Genomic DNA, 17,484 nt, shown 5'->3' with positions numbered 1-17,484 from the left:
TTTATGGCACAATTTTCTTCAGAACGATATTTACCATTCAGCATCGTGTTTGCAAATCCTCCCCTGCTGACTTCTCTCTTGTGCAGATCAGCACTGGCTTCCTTCATTAATGTCACAGCTGCATTTTTCTGCTTCCCCCAGCAACTTGTGCGTATAAACCAAAGCGTAGTTGAGATACCTGTGCTGAGACAGTCTCTCCTTTCATTACCAACCTGCCTATAAATGAGGACAGACCAGAAATGCAGGTTGTTTCACAGAATGAGAAGAAATATGGGGACTGTTTCAGGGCACTGTCATTCTGCACAGGGTCACAGTGTGGCACACAGTGGGTGTGTGGCAGATTTCTTTCTGACCTTCTACACAATCATGTTGTGGGGCAAAATGCAGCAGCCAATAACCAAATTCTGCTTGCAGAGTGTCCTTGCAGCTTTGAGTGTTTTCAGATATTTACAAATGTTGTAAACTAGGATATAAAACGAGAGATAAGAGTTAACATTCCTCCGCAATTGAAATCAAGTTTTTTGGAAAAAATGAAATCACTGGCAGATGTGAAAGGCAGGTGCCCATTTCATAACTTTGGTGTGGATGTATTTGATATGGTAGAATATAAAAAAGGATATCCACTGAACCAAATATGATGTAATTCAGCCATAGGTCATTTTCTTGCCTTTTTGGCTGGAAAGAGACAGCAGAGCTCTGACATACAGTTGTGTTCTGTGACAATGAAATGTGAGAGAAACACATTAAATGAGTTTCACGTTAAACATACACTACAGTGTTCCTAATGTAAATTGAATTAGCAGGAGCAAAATTGTTATCCACAAGGATAATGATTCTGGTTTTTTAAAATGTAGCTAGTATAGATATGTGTGCCTGTATGTGTACATATGTATAAAAGCAACAGACAAGAGTCACATTCCAGTTTCATCCTTCATCTCCTTGCTGTGATTTCTCAGCTGAAGAAAGGGAGCTGAGCTAAAAGGAGTCATTGTACAGGTGCTAAGAAGATGTGTTCTTGCCAAGTAGGGTGCTCATAGTGATAATAATGTATTTTATATAGAAGAGCTTAAGTAGCTGAAAATTTTGAGCACTTAATTGAAAAAGAAAAAAAAAAAAAAAAAAGAAAGTGTGGCATGGTTTAGTTTTTCCTATTTTATGTGGTGTGGTTGTAGTGATGCCATTCTCCCTTGGCAGTCACTGGGGTTCAGAGGCTATTGAGTTCTTTCTGAAGGTTCATCTTCCTGCCAACACTCAAACAGAAGAATAGGACCACTTGATTTTTACACATCTCCACTTGGTTAGTGGGAAGAAGCAGTTGCAGCAAAGCCCCATTTACTTTTGAACTGGAATTGAAATTAGTCATTGCAGAATACTTGTTTCCAAAAAGAAAATGGCTGCTTCACTCCCTCTTGAAAAGGATTTTGGGGATAGTGCAGCCTAAAGAAGGAAAAAGGACAGTATTTTTACCAGAAGCATTTGCACTGAAAAATGCATGGGCAAACAGCTCTACCAACAGTAAAAAAAATTTTAAAAATAGTATTTCAGAGACCAATGGTAAGTACAGAAAGATGATTTCAGCTGAAGTTTACCATATTAAAATTATTTAAATGTAAAATCAGTGTCCTCCCTGTTAGTGCAGTTCTACAGAAGACACTTTTTTTTTATTTTTGAAAATAGCTCACAAAGATGTAGTCAAGAAGCTACTTGTGATGAAAGTGCAAAAAACTGTGATGCTAATAGGAAGAATGTGTAGAAATGTAAATAATGCTTAAACAAGTATTTTTGCTGTTCTAAAGTATAAATACAAAAAGGTCTGGAATAAAAGGCAGTAATCTTCCACAAGCACACTAGAGGCATGTTTGTGTATTTGTAGTCTGTTACATTCCAGATGTAGCTGAGCCTTTGGGAACACAACTGGGAAATATTCCCATTCATCAGTGCCAGTAATACCTGCATTTCTTTGTAGAGTACTAAAGAAAATGATATAGTCAATTTGCAAAAACTGTGAAGTTTAGGATGGATGACTTAAAATAATCTCTGCCAAGAAGGTTTCACAGAATGGTGAAAATGGATGGATGCATAATGTACTTCCAGTTTGCACTACAGAAGACTCTTGGTACTTACAGGAGAAATTTCTAGCAAACATTCATTACAAAGGATTCTCTATTGAAATGAGAACAAAAGTTCCACTAAAAAGATCTCAGAGGATTCAAATGTACCTTTTCAGAGGTGACATGCTGATACAAGCCAGTTCTCAAGGGGTTGCATCAAGGCATAAATCAGCAGTAATTTCAACCCTGCAAGATCATAGCACTATCATGAACAGAAAGAAAATCAATCTGACACCAGCTCAAATAATAGCAGTTCTGGGAGTCACAGGATATAGTACAAGTCTACTGGGAGGGTCTGCTTGTCAGAACAATGGCACTTGAAGACACTGAATACTTTGACAGACATCAAAGCAAGAAGAAAAGGAACAGAAAGATCACTTCTCAGGCCTGATGGTGTCACTCACACGAATGGCAACCTGAGTGATGCTTCAGATGAAGGTGAAGCTGATGCTGATGCTGTGGTCAGGCAGTAGTCAGGTCTTCCTGCAAAAAGTACTTGAAAAAGCTTGAAAAGCTTTTAAAGTTTTAACTTAGTGGGTGATGTCAGAACTGCATAATACTTGATGGTGTTTCTTCCCAGAGTCAGAAGAGCAGAAGTTAAGAACACTATTTTGGAAAAGACAGAAAATTTCACTTTCTAGGTGCAGAAAATAATGGTGGTTTCATGAAAGTTCTTAGCGCTGCTGTGATAACTTAATTGAGAATCCTGCAAGACATTAAACTAGAGATCATATGCTTTCTCTGAGTGCACCAATGTTGTAAGCCTGTGCTGGAAATAAAACATGTTGCTGAATCAAAGTGCTGTTTCTAGAAATCCTAGAATGTAGCAAAAAATAAATTGCCCCAAAAAGGTCATGAGTCTAAACATGAACAGGCCACATCAAATCTGAGAAGTGGACAATGCTAAAGAGATGCTGATAATATTTAAGATAATGTGTCCTGTTAGAAAACTTCACCCAGAGGTGTCAGAATTTTGTTTCAGAGATTTTTAGTAGGTAGGTTTTTTTATTTTGCAAAGGGAAATGAAAATTGCTGAAGCCCCATGAGATCTACCAAAACAACTCCTAATGCCCAGGGCAGGGGAAATCCACCAGGAATACTGTGACCTTGTTTATTGTGAAATCAACTAATGAAATCCATTGTCTTCTCAAATGTGATGATAATTGGACTTGTTCATATGCTTTGATAGTCCATAAATGAATGTCTAGTGAATGTCTAGTTTGCTTAAAGTAGACTTCCACTATTCTAATTAAAAACAGGGGAAGTGAAAATGAAGGAAAAAATTGTCAGCTGGATTTTTTAAAAAACCATTGTCAAGGCATCGTTGTATGAGTGAAAATCTAATACTTGAACTGTGGTTTAGATGTTGCACAGTATCCATGTGTTGTAAATTATTCTCATGTGCTAAGCTTATTGTGATATGAAATTTAAATTGGTGTCTCAAAAAATTAATAGTATCTACACAGAACATGTAATTTTCAATTTTTGTAATCTCTGAGCAGCTAAACCTGATTTTAACAATTACTTTTTTGCTAATTAAGCCTTACTGGGTCTTTTAATTAAGCACACAGTTGGAAAAGTAACAATAATTATCTCAATTTGATGGCTATGCCAATTTGCATTATCAAAAAATAACCAGAGCACATTCAATTTTCTTGTCACATACAAATAATATTTGCCAAGCACCGGTGTATTTGAAACAGTGTACTTTCCAAAGTTACTCCTAGGTTAAAAACATTCCACTTTTCCTATCTGTATATGCCCAAGTGCATGTACACCTCACTATTGTATTACATTGTTAGATAAATTAGAGCAGTGTAGCTATATATACACACACATACAGATATAAATATTTTGATACTATTTGCCTCTTTAGTTCAGAAGAGCACCAACATTCAACTGTATTTTCATAGTGGAGTATTCTAATTTTAGGTCTTCACTGTTGCTGTGGTGTTTGTGCAGCTTTGAGACCAGACCAGCTGGGGCATGCAGCAAAAGAAACAGGGACAGGTGTGATTGAGTGAGCCCCAAAAAGAATTCTAATAAAAAATATGACCACAAAAGAACATAAGCCAAACACAGAATGAGGGAACCTCACACAGACACTTCAGTGGGGTTAATATGACAATATATAACCTCTGTGAAAGAACAAGGAACCAATGAACAACACAAACTCAGAACATTGGCTTATATGTAAAATGTAACCTACCAGTCATTAATGAGAACTAAAGCAGAACATTATACAGAACATTATATATTAGCCTATCTACTGCCATAATCCTGTCCTTCTCTTACCTAACCAGATGTTTCCCTTCCTAGTATCCCATCTCCCATGGCCTCAGATTGACAGCCAAGGCCAACCCACTGTCAGTCTCTGCCAGTCCAACTCCCACACTGTACAATGCAAACATATGCTCTTGCCAACAGAGCAGTAATTACAATAGAGAACAAGCTGAGCTTCCATTGGTAAGCATTTTAACACTTCATGTGCATGTGTTTAGTATAAGGAAGTGCCTGGAGTGTATTGGAAATAACCTGTACAGCCCAAGGAAGCTTACTTTGTCCCAGGCATTCTTGAATGTGAGGGGGGAACATTCCTTTTCTTCAGTTCTGTTATCTTCTTAAAATGTCTTTTACTAAGAAATTTGCAGCTTTGACCACACATCCTCCTTGGAGGGAAAAAATAGTTCAGGGAGATCCACATTGGAATATCTATTCCTGTAGTTTCAAACTACACTCTATTATAGGCAAGATTTCCTTTATCTCTTTCCCTGTATTCTCCCTGCCATACAATTAGGAATGAAGTTGAAAAGGCAGTAAAGGACTTGACCATGTGTTAGGGACCAAATCTGTAGATATTAAGCACTTGGCTAGTTTTACTTAAGCCCAGACTTTTTCATGTTCTTTAGGATTCTTAGTTGAAGTGTTTAGATGGTAGGAGACTGTTCACAGGGTTTCCATTATTTTTAAAGAAAAAATGTTCAGACTATGAATTATTCTCCAGTATAATTTGGAATTGTATTTCCTAAAGTGCAGCTCTTCAGAAAGACTTTGTGCTCAAGAGATACTCTGAACCTGTCCAGGATATATCACTTTGAATGCTGAAAGTACTTTGTCCAACAGAAGTAGAACTTGAGCTTTTTGTCCTTGAGTCTCAGTAACATCAAATGATGAGTTTCCAAAAGAAAACATTAGGGACTTGTGTGATTCTTACAATCAGTGGCAGTTCTCCAAGTAAAGTGAAGGGCATGTGTTGGACAAGAGCTCTGTATCGTATCACGGTTGAGTAGCTGACATAACGTATGTTTTTAAGATTACTTTCAGTCTTGCCATATGCCACAAAATACTGCAACAACCTGACTTTCTCTGCAGTTTTATTCTGCAGTGTTTTCTCTCTGAAACTTGAGATATAATGGACAACACTTTGAATTACTAGAATTAAATCAGACTTTGACTAATTTTAAATGGAGATTTTAAATGTGAAAATGAACCTTATTCTGCTTGCATCTATCACAATGACATGTAAATGTATGAGCCAGTGTAATCCATCCAAAAGTTTAAAAAGCACATTTTCTAGGGAGTCTGTTAAACCCATAGCATGGCCCTGAAAACTCTGATTTGCATCTACATGTCTGATTTATAAAAATATGTGAAAAAACATATTCTAAGATTGTCATCTTTTATCTGTGCATGTGTTCTTAGGAGATGCTGTGAGCCCACCTTCAGGAATAACACCATGTCTCAACATTTACAATCTCACTTGTTCCCTGATAAAGACTGGATATGTTGTACCTACTGACCTTATATCATTTTCAGATGTATTTTGATGTATTAATAATACTACATGAACCACAGATAATATTTATATGAATTTTGGTAGGTTTTTCGGGTTGTTTTTTTTCAATTCCTGTGACTGCTATCCTCCTTGCTGTATTCTGTAAGACTGACTTTAAAGAAACTTCCTTTGTTTATAATCTCTAAACAAATATTTGAGGGATAAATTTTTGGAAGGTATGTACAAGGTCAGAATGTTTTTACTTTTTTTTTCTTGGCATTGCAGCATTTCTCAAAAGTTTAAATCAAGAGTGTTTGCTCTGTTTTGCCTTTTGTATTCTACAGTTTTGTATTTCAGAAAGACCTGCAGAATAAAGGTGCTGTTCTTTTCGCCTTGAGCAGTCCAGAGCTGATATTGCTGCTTAGCAGTTCATTTTCAGAAACTACTGGGCTGAAAAGGCAATAGGCAAACGGTAGCTCTCAGATAAGGGTTTGTGTTGAAAGAAAAGAAATATAGGAGAGAAGGAACGCAGTTCCCTGGTTATATTTTAGCATTATAACTGCATTTACATTTTAATTCTAAATAGTCTGGAATGTCTGAATATTAAACAATGATTAGCTGAGGCCAACAAAGGTTACACTTTTTCTCATTTTTGGTCTTGTAGGCTTCTGGAGCACCCTGTTCAGCTACATGACACTCATTAGCAACCATAATCTGACCTCTCTAAATAATTCTTAGTGGAAACCAACTGGTTATGCCACAGGTGATTTGATGGGGCTGATGGTGGGTAATCAGTATTGAAAATTTGTCACTAAATGGGCACCCTATCAGAGCAGCTTATTAAGAATTTATAGAAAGCACTTTTACAGTAAGGTGATCTCTGGGGCACCACTGTACTTGAGTGCAGAGCCTCTATGCAGTGTACACACACACAGTGAGTTTTGATTTTTTTATTGATGGGCACTGCAAACAGCCTCAGCTCAGCCTTTCTCATAACCAGTTCCCTGGACCTTACTGAGCTCTGGAGCAAGAAGCCTGATCTGATCAGAACAGGGAAACAGGGGGCTGAGGGGATCTTGATATAAGTGAAAGGTGAAAATAGTTTCTAATAACATGTATGATGTGCACTTCGAAGGTTGCACAAATTGTACATATGTCTGTGTTAGTTCCATTACGTCAAGGATGGTATTTTCCTATCCATTAGAACTTTTTGCAAAAGTATTTCATTGTGAATTTAAGTTGTTAGTGGTTTATTCTCCTACAAAATTGACTGTAAGATGGATATTAGATATATTTTAAAATTTTGTTCAGAATTACCTGCTATTCATGCCTAAATATATCTATCACATATTTATATGCCTATGTATGTAATAAACACAACAAAAAATATTGTGTTATTACATAGTTTGTGAAAACTTTCAATAACAGAACATGGTGGAAAGGGCAAAAAGATGCTACTTGTGAGGAGGAGAGCATTAAGACACTTCTAGAAAGGTTACTTACAGGAGCTGTAAGCTTTTATGAGACTTTATCATTTTGCTGACAAGGTCAACTTGATATTGATTGGCTGGGTGTTCTGTTTAGTTACTTGAAGGCCAGTTATTTGAAGAAACCTGTATAAACATCCAGGCAATATTTTTCATACTCTTACCCTATTTCAGCATTTTGAGTTGCTTACTGTGTTGTATTTTTCCAAACAAAATATGAAATAAAGTTCAAGTATTTGATTACCAGTGTTTAAATTCAATTTACCATACCATCCTTTGTTAAATTTAACTGAATCTCTTGCTATAGAAAAACTTGAATATTTGATCTGTTTTAAGTCATGTGTTTCTGGTGCATAAAAGCATTTTTTGATGAAAAATTTTATGAAGTGTTTTTCCAGTTCTTGAAAATTATTTATCACTTGCTCTCATGTCAGGCCCAACTGGCTGTGGGTTTATGAGACACTAATGCCCTAAACAAAAATTAAGGAAGCACAGGTTTGGTCCCTGCAGAAAGGAAGCCAAAGTTTCTTGTGACATTCCATGCTCTGGTGCAGTATCTTTAGTCCTTGCAGGAGCCTTTAGCACTGCTGAGTTTTTGATGGCTGTGGTAAAATGGGGTTGGCATGGGGAGAGTTGGGCAGGTGAGATGAAGGTTTTCTTCCTTCAGGTGGTGAATGAGTAGGTGAGTTGGGATGTGTCTGCATTGCATGTGTGTCTGTATCTTTCTGTGGTGATTATGTTGAGATGGACTGGGGTGATACCATCACCAGTCCTTTGTACAAAACTTTACATGCCTTCTCTCAATGAACTTCTTTCAGGTGATTCTGACTCTTTTCCTCATTAACTGCTTCACACAGCACTGACTCCTTCTCTCCTCTCTGCAAGTTTCCTTCTTCCTTCTGCACAACTGGCTAAGCCCCAAGCTGTCCCTTACCTGGCCACCTAACCCTGTCTGTCCTTCATACAGCATCTTACCTTGTCTGTCCCTTGCACAACCACACATTGCTTCCACCTCACAGCAGAGCCAGCAGAGCCATCCCAAACTGCAGCAAACCCTGGATCTCCAACTGCAACTTCAGCTCATTGCCAGCCAGCTCTTTTATAACACCCAACCTCATTGGGCAGGCAGGGCTGCTTCTACTACTTAGTAATCAGTACAGCTGTAATTCATTGGAAGAGATTGCATTCTGCATTATGCTTACAACCTGTCTTCCCACATCCTTCCACCATAAAGGGTATAAAACTTCATGCTGTGTTTTTCTGCTCTGTGCAGAGCACATGGAAGATAATGGGGATTCCAGCCTGGTGCTGATGTGGCTTGGTGGTCAGAATTACAGTAGGAAAAGTTGAGCTGTGGCATCACACACAAATGCCAGGGCTTTGCTACCCTGCTGCTGCAAATGGCAGCAGTAGCATCCCTGAGCAGAGGCAATGGGGTGTTATGGTATTCAGAATTTGGTAATTTTTTTTAATCATCTTTGTCCTTATATTACAAGGCATAATAAAAATATCAGCTTTTAAAGGAATATTTCATTAGTTTAGAATTGAAAAAATGCGCATCCTTTACATAAGATGGTAGTGCATATGAAAGTACCACAGTGAAAGAGAATACATAGATTATGTAATTAATATTAATTGCTTGCATTAAATTATTTCATCTGTCTGCTGCCGTGGTTAACATCATTAAATATATTCCTGCTACAAACAGTCCTCACAAGCTAAAGATTTTAGTTATTAAACCTTGTTTTAAAAGAATACAAATAAATCTTCCTTTAAGTAGTTGTTCACAGCAACTTGAGTTTTACGGGTCTCTGTGCAGCTTAATAATTTTTTATTACTTATTTTTAAAAAGATCACTTGAAACCTTCCACAAAATAGATGCACAGCATCTTTTAGGGGGAACTGCTGTGTTTTGGTTTTTTGGGGTTTTTTTTGTTTGTTTCAGTAATGAGCCAGATTTGTCAGATTCATGGTTTTTTACTTCTGAAAGCAGGATACACTGCTTGCATCCAAGGCTACTCGCACTTGTTGCCTTCCTGGCAAAATTTATTTCTTCTCTACTGCATCTTCTTAATAGAGGCCCTTAATTTCTCCTTGTTTTCCTCTGACTTCTGTAGCTTTGTCTCCATTTATTCTGTCAGACAGAATATATTGGAAGGCTTTTTCCTGTCAGTAACCATTTCTACAGAGTCATCAGTTCATCTGTTAAGCCAACTCTGTGTTTGCAAGTCATGGCCCCTTTGTGTTCTTCTGTTGCTATTAAAGTACTGAACTTAGGCAATAATAGGCAATCTTGGGAAATAACAGTAAATTATTTAAGCAAATAGCTTTAGAGAATCAAGTAATAGTGACTTGTACAGAAGCATCTTACCAACTGGATAAATGCAGTCCACTGACAGCACAAGTGCCTGTTCAGGGCTGCAGCCCCATGACGTGCTCTCAGCTAGCCTTGCTCTTGGTTCATGATTTTGATTCTGTCTCTATCTCTCAAACAGATTTTATCAACTTAGGTGCTTTCAAGCCCACTTTGTTGAGTAGGAGATATGAGTTGCTTTTTGTTTGGGTCTGTTTGGGGTTTTTTTTGATACTAGAACTCTTTATTATCCAGGTGCAATTAGTTTCTGTTCCGTGTCAGGTTAAAGGGCTGGACATAACTCCCTGTGATTTTGTGTTTCAAGCAAAGACATACCTTCAACCTCTTTCCCCAGATAACCTCTTGAAACCTGGAGAAAACAAACAGAGCGAGGCATGCACTCCACTGTGTTACTTCTGCTGTAATGGTCTGTCTCAATTCTTTCCTCCAAGTGTTCCGAGGGTCTGGATTTTGTTTTTCTGTTACAATGTTAGAAGCCTTATTCCCTCTTCACACCATGTGTAGAGTTTTCCACTCCTGCTTAAGAAAGTGATTCTTTCAATAGTATTGAGAGGACACACAAGCAGGAGATGAAGTTCTGGAACACTGTGCAGTACCACCAGGTGTGTCTCAAACATTCAGACAGTTTCAGAAGCTGGTCATCTCCTTAGCTCTCTTGGAAGTGCTTTCTGTGGGATTTTTATATATACCTTTTGTGTGTTTTTGCTTTTTCTGTTTTGCTTTTGGAGATTCTGCTTTTTATGCTCACAGCTGGCAATATGTGGGGTTAAAGTCCTTGCTGCAGATGGGAAATGGGCTGATATCAAACTGAGTGTTAAACTTATTTCCATCCACTGCTGGCCTTAAAATCATGAATGAGCTGTGAGAAATTCTTTTCTAATTAAGCAAAATCTCTTTGAACTTCCATGGGGGTTTTTTGGTCTTCTAGCAATAATGTTTACAGGCGCCTTTTCTTGTTACATTTGTTTTTCTAGGTTGTTAATATCTGCTAATCTAAAAAGAAAATAACAAAAATGACAGAATAGAGCTCCCTGTTTGTGAGCCATGCTGCTGTAAAATCTGTGCCATAATCCTTGTTATTTCCTCACAGAGTTTGTCTTAAAATTAGTGATGGAAACAGCTTAATGAAGGCAAGGATACAGGACAAGTGGCCCAGTTGCACTTGCAGCTGCAGTGCATGTGATTTCAATTTGAACGTCATTATAGAAACACATACACCAAACTCAAGTATAACCCCCGTGGGGGCAGAAATTGAGATGGAAGATGGAGGGGAAGAAAAGGGGTTTTACTGAAGGGTAGAAACTTCTCCCTGTTGTAATGTTCTCAAAATCTAAAAGAAAATGCCCTTTTCTGAAGCATTGCATGCTCTTCTAGAGTAACAATGTGGTATATTTTTATTTTTAAAAAGTTTTGTCATTTTCTAATGTCTGAAGTCTCTTATTCTTGATTAGATGTAATGTATGTCATGGGAGAATACTTAAAAAGAGTGGACTTTCAGCTCTCTTTATTTTAAAAGACATAAAATGTTATTTTCACTTCAGATGACTGCATCCCTTTAGAAAAATAGCAACTGTTCCATCTTAGCTTTGATACCAAATATATGTTGTTGTAACATATTTTATAGATAAAATACAGTTATTGCTTGGTCTTATAGGACAGTGGTTAAGACTTGGTGTTAATTTTGTCCTTCAAGTAGCTGGTATTTTAATTCTATTTTTAAAAGCCCAAACAGTAAAATATGACATGTTCAGTTTCTTTCCTGCATTATAGTGATATTAATGAAATTTAATTGGTTTATATAAATAAAAAATTAAATAGGACCTTTTTGATCTAAAAGAATATAGTATGTCTGAAATTAATTACTGATGTTGTTTTTTTCCAGGACTGTTTCCTCAAGGCATTCCAGTTGCTTGTTTTCATGACTTTGAGCCTGTTTAATCAGAGATGGAGCAGATGGACTGCAAACCCTACCAGCCACTGTCAAAAGTGAAACATGAAGTGGATCTAACTTACTCAAGTTCTTCAGATGAAAGTGAAGATGGTGGGAAGCAAAGGCAATCTTATGACTCTAGAGAAACTCTGAATGAATATAGCCAAGAGCTAAGACTTAACTACAACAGTCATAGCAGAAAAAGAAAAGCCATTGACCAGTCCACGCAAGGTAAATAATTTATCTACTAATTACGATTATTACTTTGTGATTGTGCACTATGAAACAATATCAGGAGTTGAGCAAATATTTTGTTCTCAAAGGCTTATAGTATCAACCCACTTTTTACCTAGTTTTAATCATATATAATAACAGAAATTTTTTTCATTGCAGAAAAAGTGCTTTTTTAGCAGGATGGGCTGACTGGTATTCTGGAAATTATCACATGCTAGCTACAGACAAATATTTTCTTTAGTAGGAGCTACTCTTCTTAATAATGTTGAGTAATTAATTATTTACTGCCTTTGCTTATGTTGGGTGCATTTTGCTATAAAATCAACGTTGAGGCTGCAGGCTATCTCTGCATGTGCTCACAAAGCCTGTGAATTAATTCAAATACAACAATTCTCTTAACATTTCTAATCACATAAATAATCGAGTAATTTAAAAACTGAAGTTAATTAGTGTATTGTAAGGAAAAAACCCAGGAATTAAGTTTTTATTTTAGCCTTTTCATGATTAGGACAAATATTTGAACGGTGATGATAGCTGAACTAAGGTTAGGAAAAGCTACTGTTTGATTAGAGACAGAAACTAAAGACTAAGACCAAAGCAATGGAAGGAATAAGCAGAATTTATTTCAGCATTTCCTGGCAGGCTGTAAACCCACATACTGCTTTTGTTACACAATGGACAGAAAAGGGTTCTGCTGCTTTCTACTCTGTCCCCAGTCCAGGCAGGATGGTGGGACAGGGAGAATATTTGTAGGAATCAGTGTGTCAGAAGCAATGAGAGTCCTGTCCACTTAAAGGTAACAGCAGCAGGGTTCCAGGGCCACTCTCTGCCTGCTCTTCAAGGAAGTGGTTAAATTACATTAAAGAGTGGCCAGTACTTCTCAGCTAAAACTTATGGTACCTATTTAAAAATAAACAAACAAACAAACTCAAAATCCTCAAACAAGCCACATCACACACACAGCCTGCCCCCTAAGCCCTCACTGCTTACTCAGAAAAGCCTTTTTCAATTTTCTGAAGATAAAAAATAATTTTATTTTTCTACAAAGAAATGAAAAATAGGCTTTTTGAAGATGGAAAATTTGTCTCCTCTGTGATGTGCAAATTAATGTGAAATTTGGAACAGCTGTGCTATATAGCTATTTCAGTGTTTTTGCTTTTTACTGCAGATACTCTGCTTCAACACCATAATACTGGTGTTGTCTGAAAGTACCTGTAATTCATGGGAGTAATAATAATTGGCTGCCTCAATCTATGTGCATATATTCCCTCCAAAGAGTTATAGTAAAACTCCTTTTTTTGGGAAGAAAAAGTCGTGAACATAGATTTCAACAGAGGATTGTTTAAAAAAGATTTGTTTGTTGCTTGTGACTTTATCTTGAACATACTATGAGAATTTAATTAACTGAGATATGGCTGTTTCATTATACCTCTGGATGGGGTAAATGTTCTTGTAGATCCTGAGAGTAACTCCCTTGTTCCTTGTACCTGTGGCTGTGAAAGCAAAACCTCAGCATTTACCTGGGCCTTGAAGAATGCCAGGTCTGCAGTGCTTTGCTGCTATTGATATTCCTGTCAGCAGCATCACTGACTTGGGCATGTCTAAAAGGGTGGCAATCACTACTGTAGGCATAAAAAACCAGCCTCTGTGTCATGTTGAATTTATTCTTCCAGAACATTGCCTCTGAAAGCAATCACATTAATAATTTTGGAGAAATGGCCAAATTAGTGTGCATTTCTGTAAGAAGCTGTCAGGCATAAACTCAGTTACTCAGGAGTGACCTGTAAAGGAGTCAGTTATGTTCATGTGCAGACCAGGAAGTATTTTGCACTCACATTGTATGATTATTTTATTGAAATTATATGCCCCAAGATTTTTCCATTCAAATTAATTTTTATGAGATACTGTATGAATTTTCAGATCTTTTATTTTTCAAACATTGGTATTTTTCTTTTTGGATGAAAGACAGTCTTTTAATGCTTCAAACTGCAGGATGAGGTGTGATATTCATGTTTGTAGAAAAATTCCTTAAGCTTCTAAGAGTACTTTGCCAACATGCAGGGCAGCTCTTAAATATTTCCTTACCTTCTTCTCTGAATTGTTTAGGCCAGTATATTATTATTTAATACTGTTTTATTCACCTCAAAACTTTTTTAAAATCCCGTTCATGTGCACTGATTTGTAAACATAGAGTTGTACCAGAAATCATAGTTTTTTCTTGTCTTATGTGATGAATTCAGTATGGAATAACTGATACTGCAATTGCACTGTAAAGTATATCCATTTTGTTTCTCAGAAATTCATCCTGATGTCTTTTTAGTCATTTAAATCATGCTTTTTCTCTGCCACAAATTGAACCTAAATATTTGACCTGGTAAGCAGAGCAGATTTGAAATATAAAACTGGTGGTGCTCAAAATTGGAAGAGCAAAAAAAAATTGCAAAGCTGAATGTAAAATATCAGGCTTCAGACAGATTTGATTGTGATTCTAGTGCAATCAGTCTATTTCCAAAAGGTTCACAGTGGAAGTTCCTGGTGGTTCTTGGTAGTTACTCTGTCAACACCAGGAAAAAGGTTCAGGTTTGAACCATGAATCTGGATGAATCCATAAAACTATAAAAGGATTTTTTTTAAAATCCATTATTTTCTAAAATGCTTAATAAGAATCTTTAAGGTTTTTCTTCATGTTTGGCACATCTTCAGAATGTAGAAAAAGAAAATAAAAAAGCAAAACCAAAACCTCCACACCTCCCCCTTTTCAAAGGGAGTTCTGCTGGAGTGCTGTACCATGCCAGTGGGGGAAAGTTGCATAAAATAATTCTACCTGCAAAGGCTGCTGGGGCATCAAAGGCTGGATCTCCAACTAGTGCCATAATACTCTTCTTTAGTGGCATAATTTTATTCTTTAGCTACAGCTGAAATACTGTGATGAATTAACAGAGTGCACAATGAGGATAATACCATGAACTTTGTACTGGAAAGGTGTGAGAATAGATGAGAAACAGACAGACAGTAACAGTCCTTCATGGAGTGATAATGATGACTGTGATATGGCATTCCAAGGAGCTCTAATGGTGGAATGTGAGAAGAGATTATATCAGAATAAAAGCATTAGTTTAGAGAAACTTTTAACAGGAACAAGTGTTGGGGTGTGAGTACTGATTTAGTTAGTTTTGTTAGAAGAATCAGTAGTTCAGATGTTTATGGAAATTGAAAGAATTTGTACTGGCTACTTAAGGTAGGTTATATGAATTAGACTGGGCAGTCATCTGAATTTGGTAAATAACTTCAGAGTAAAATGTGCTTTGTTGCACAAAGTACTGCTGTATCACAACCATTTCTGTAACGATTTTTGTTATAAACAGTTTGTCTATTTCATTACTAGTGTCAATACTGAGAAATTATTTCTCTCAAAAGTTTCAGTAGAAATCTGAGATTATGTAAAATCATAATGTATGGGTATTATATGTTTGCATATATGGACAATCTGTATTAAACCAGAACTTGACATGACATGAACTTAAAGGAAGCATTTCAAGAGTTCATCCTGCAGAATTGAAAAGCACTGTTCGTGTTTTGCAGAACATTTTTTGTGTCAGTTTGAAAGGCCTTGTGATCATACAAATAGCTAACATTGAAAACAGTGTCCAAATATCAAATACTTCACTGTGTCAGTTAATTTTTTACACATTACAATGCCTAAAATTGTATCTCATATGTTACACTTCAGAGGTATTAATTGGTTGGTTTTGCAGGTTTTATGGGAAAAAATACCAAAGAAAAAAAAGTGCAAATAAGTAGAGAATTTATCTATTGATCAAGCAGTTTTTTAACATGATGTTCTTCAGGTTTAGTACTAGTGCCCTTTATATAGAGTCCAGTGCCAGCTGAATTCTATGTCTGGTGTTACTTGCATCAGAAATTTGCAGTTATCTGACAATTTGAGATTTGCCAAATAACACTACAAACTGTTTCAAGTCCAACTAAATTTTACTGGCTTAACAACTCAATGTGAGCAGATACGAAAATCTCCTGACAAAGCATCATTGACTCCTGAAGAGTCAGTGCTAAACACATAATGTCTATATGTAAAAATTCATTCTCTTAGTCACTGGTAGGTTCAGAATCCTGCTTCTCTGAAGATATGTAAACCTGCAATATCTCATCCTGGCAAGATCATCTTACAAAGTAAATTCCTGGCAGACCCAATATCATATAGTTTGAAGATATTGGCAAACAAAGTAAATGAATTCTTGGAAGAATTGGTAAACAAACTGTTTTGTCCTTGAAAGAGATGGAGTAGAATTGGCAGAAGTTGTCAGAAATGTTGCTCTTCTAGGAAAACCATTGATGGACCTGGCTGTGGGGAAAAATGGTTCTTATAGATGTACCATACGTAGATTGCATCTCAAGCTTATTTGTGACATGTTTACATAATTAGAACTGTTTTCTCCCACAGCGTTCTCTGTTTCCACCAAAGCAAATAGGAAAGGAGCTGTACTCTACATACTGGCAGTACAGAAAAGCTTTCTGGCTTTTAGGTTAATTATAGATTTGTAAGAAAACACTAGTTAGAGGAATGAATTCCTGATAGGATAATCATCTGGGATCGAGTCATTGGCATGATAAAGTTTATTGATTGTTAACAATATGAGCATATGGCAGTAAATTTCTGGTTAGACAAATGTTCATTTCCTGGCAAGATAAATATATTGAACTGCCTTATGGGCAAAGCAAAATGGAATTATTCTTCACAGGAGAATCCAACAGCAAATAATTTCTGGTAAATCCACGTGAGAAAATGAGCATTTCCTAGTATTGTAGGAAATGATAGAGTGCCTCACAAAGAATTGGCCTTTTAGCTCATTAAGAAGGAAGAAAATCTTTTTTGTGGACAAAAGCTCCAGATTGGTGACATAATTAATGTTTTCTAAAAAGCACATGTAAAATTACCTTCAGGAGTAATCAGTAAACAGATCCAGCTAAATGTTCAAAGTCTTCACCAAATGAACTCCATTGACTTCACAGAGTCCTGGGTCACAGTGTAAGAAAGCTCTGCAGCCTAAGGCCAGTTCTGTCTCATCCTCTCTTTTTTAGCTTTCTGCTGTTGCTATCTGATTCCCTTTTCTGCCCTCTGATACATCCTAGCAATAGTGAGGATACACAGCAATAGAAGTATTTTAGTGCTGAAAAGCACTTTGGTTCCCTATAAGGGAAAAACTGCTTGTGAGGTGCAGAAATAGGAGGTGTGTTTTGCTATGCATTGAAGTTCAACAATTTTCAGCTTTCTAGGGAGGAAGATTAAACACGTGGAGCTTCTAACATCATATGACCAGTCAAAACCAGTTTTACTGATTGTCCTAGACATACATAAAAGGCATGCTGACAAGCACTGGTAGGAAATTGTCCTGTCAGGAAAATGTCATGGTGGTGTTTTGTCCTCTGTGAAGTAGCAAAAGCTTTTTACATAATAACCATGTTCTACTCTGATTCCAGAATTATGTAAATCCATTCAGGACAGCAGATCTGCTTTGTGTCTGTACCAGGACCACAGAGAGTGGAATTTGGACTGT

The 17,484-nt window shown here is 36.8% G+C and overlaps 1 protein-coding gene across 1 annotated transcript in view; it reads left to right on the top strand.

Moving 5' to 3' along the window:
• Nucleotides 1-17,484, top strand: part of TENM1 (teneurin transmembrane protein 1) — a 310,397-nt gene that overhangs the window by 66,315 nt on the left and 226,598 nt on the right. Inside the window, exon 2 of the mRNA XM_079318538.1 lies at nucleotides 11,630-11,908. Coding sequence (XP_079174664.1) covers nucleotides 11,692-11,908 — 217 coding nt within the window. The 5' untranslated portion in view covers nucleotides 11,630-11,691. The remainder of the gene's footprint in view (nucleotides 1-11,629; nucleotides 11,909-17,484) is intronic.

This window comes from Erithacus rubecula (assembly GCF_903797595.1).
Source record: "Erithacus rubecula genome assembly, chromosome: 15".
Classification (NCBI taxonomy): Eukaryota; Metazoa; Chordata; class Aves; order Passeriformes; family Muscicapidae; genus Erithacus; species Erithacus rubecula.
The sequence above is the reverse complement of the archived record's forward strand: the minus strand, read 5'-3'. Positions and strand labels throughout refer to the sequence as shown.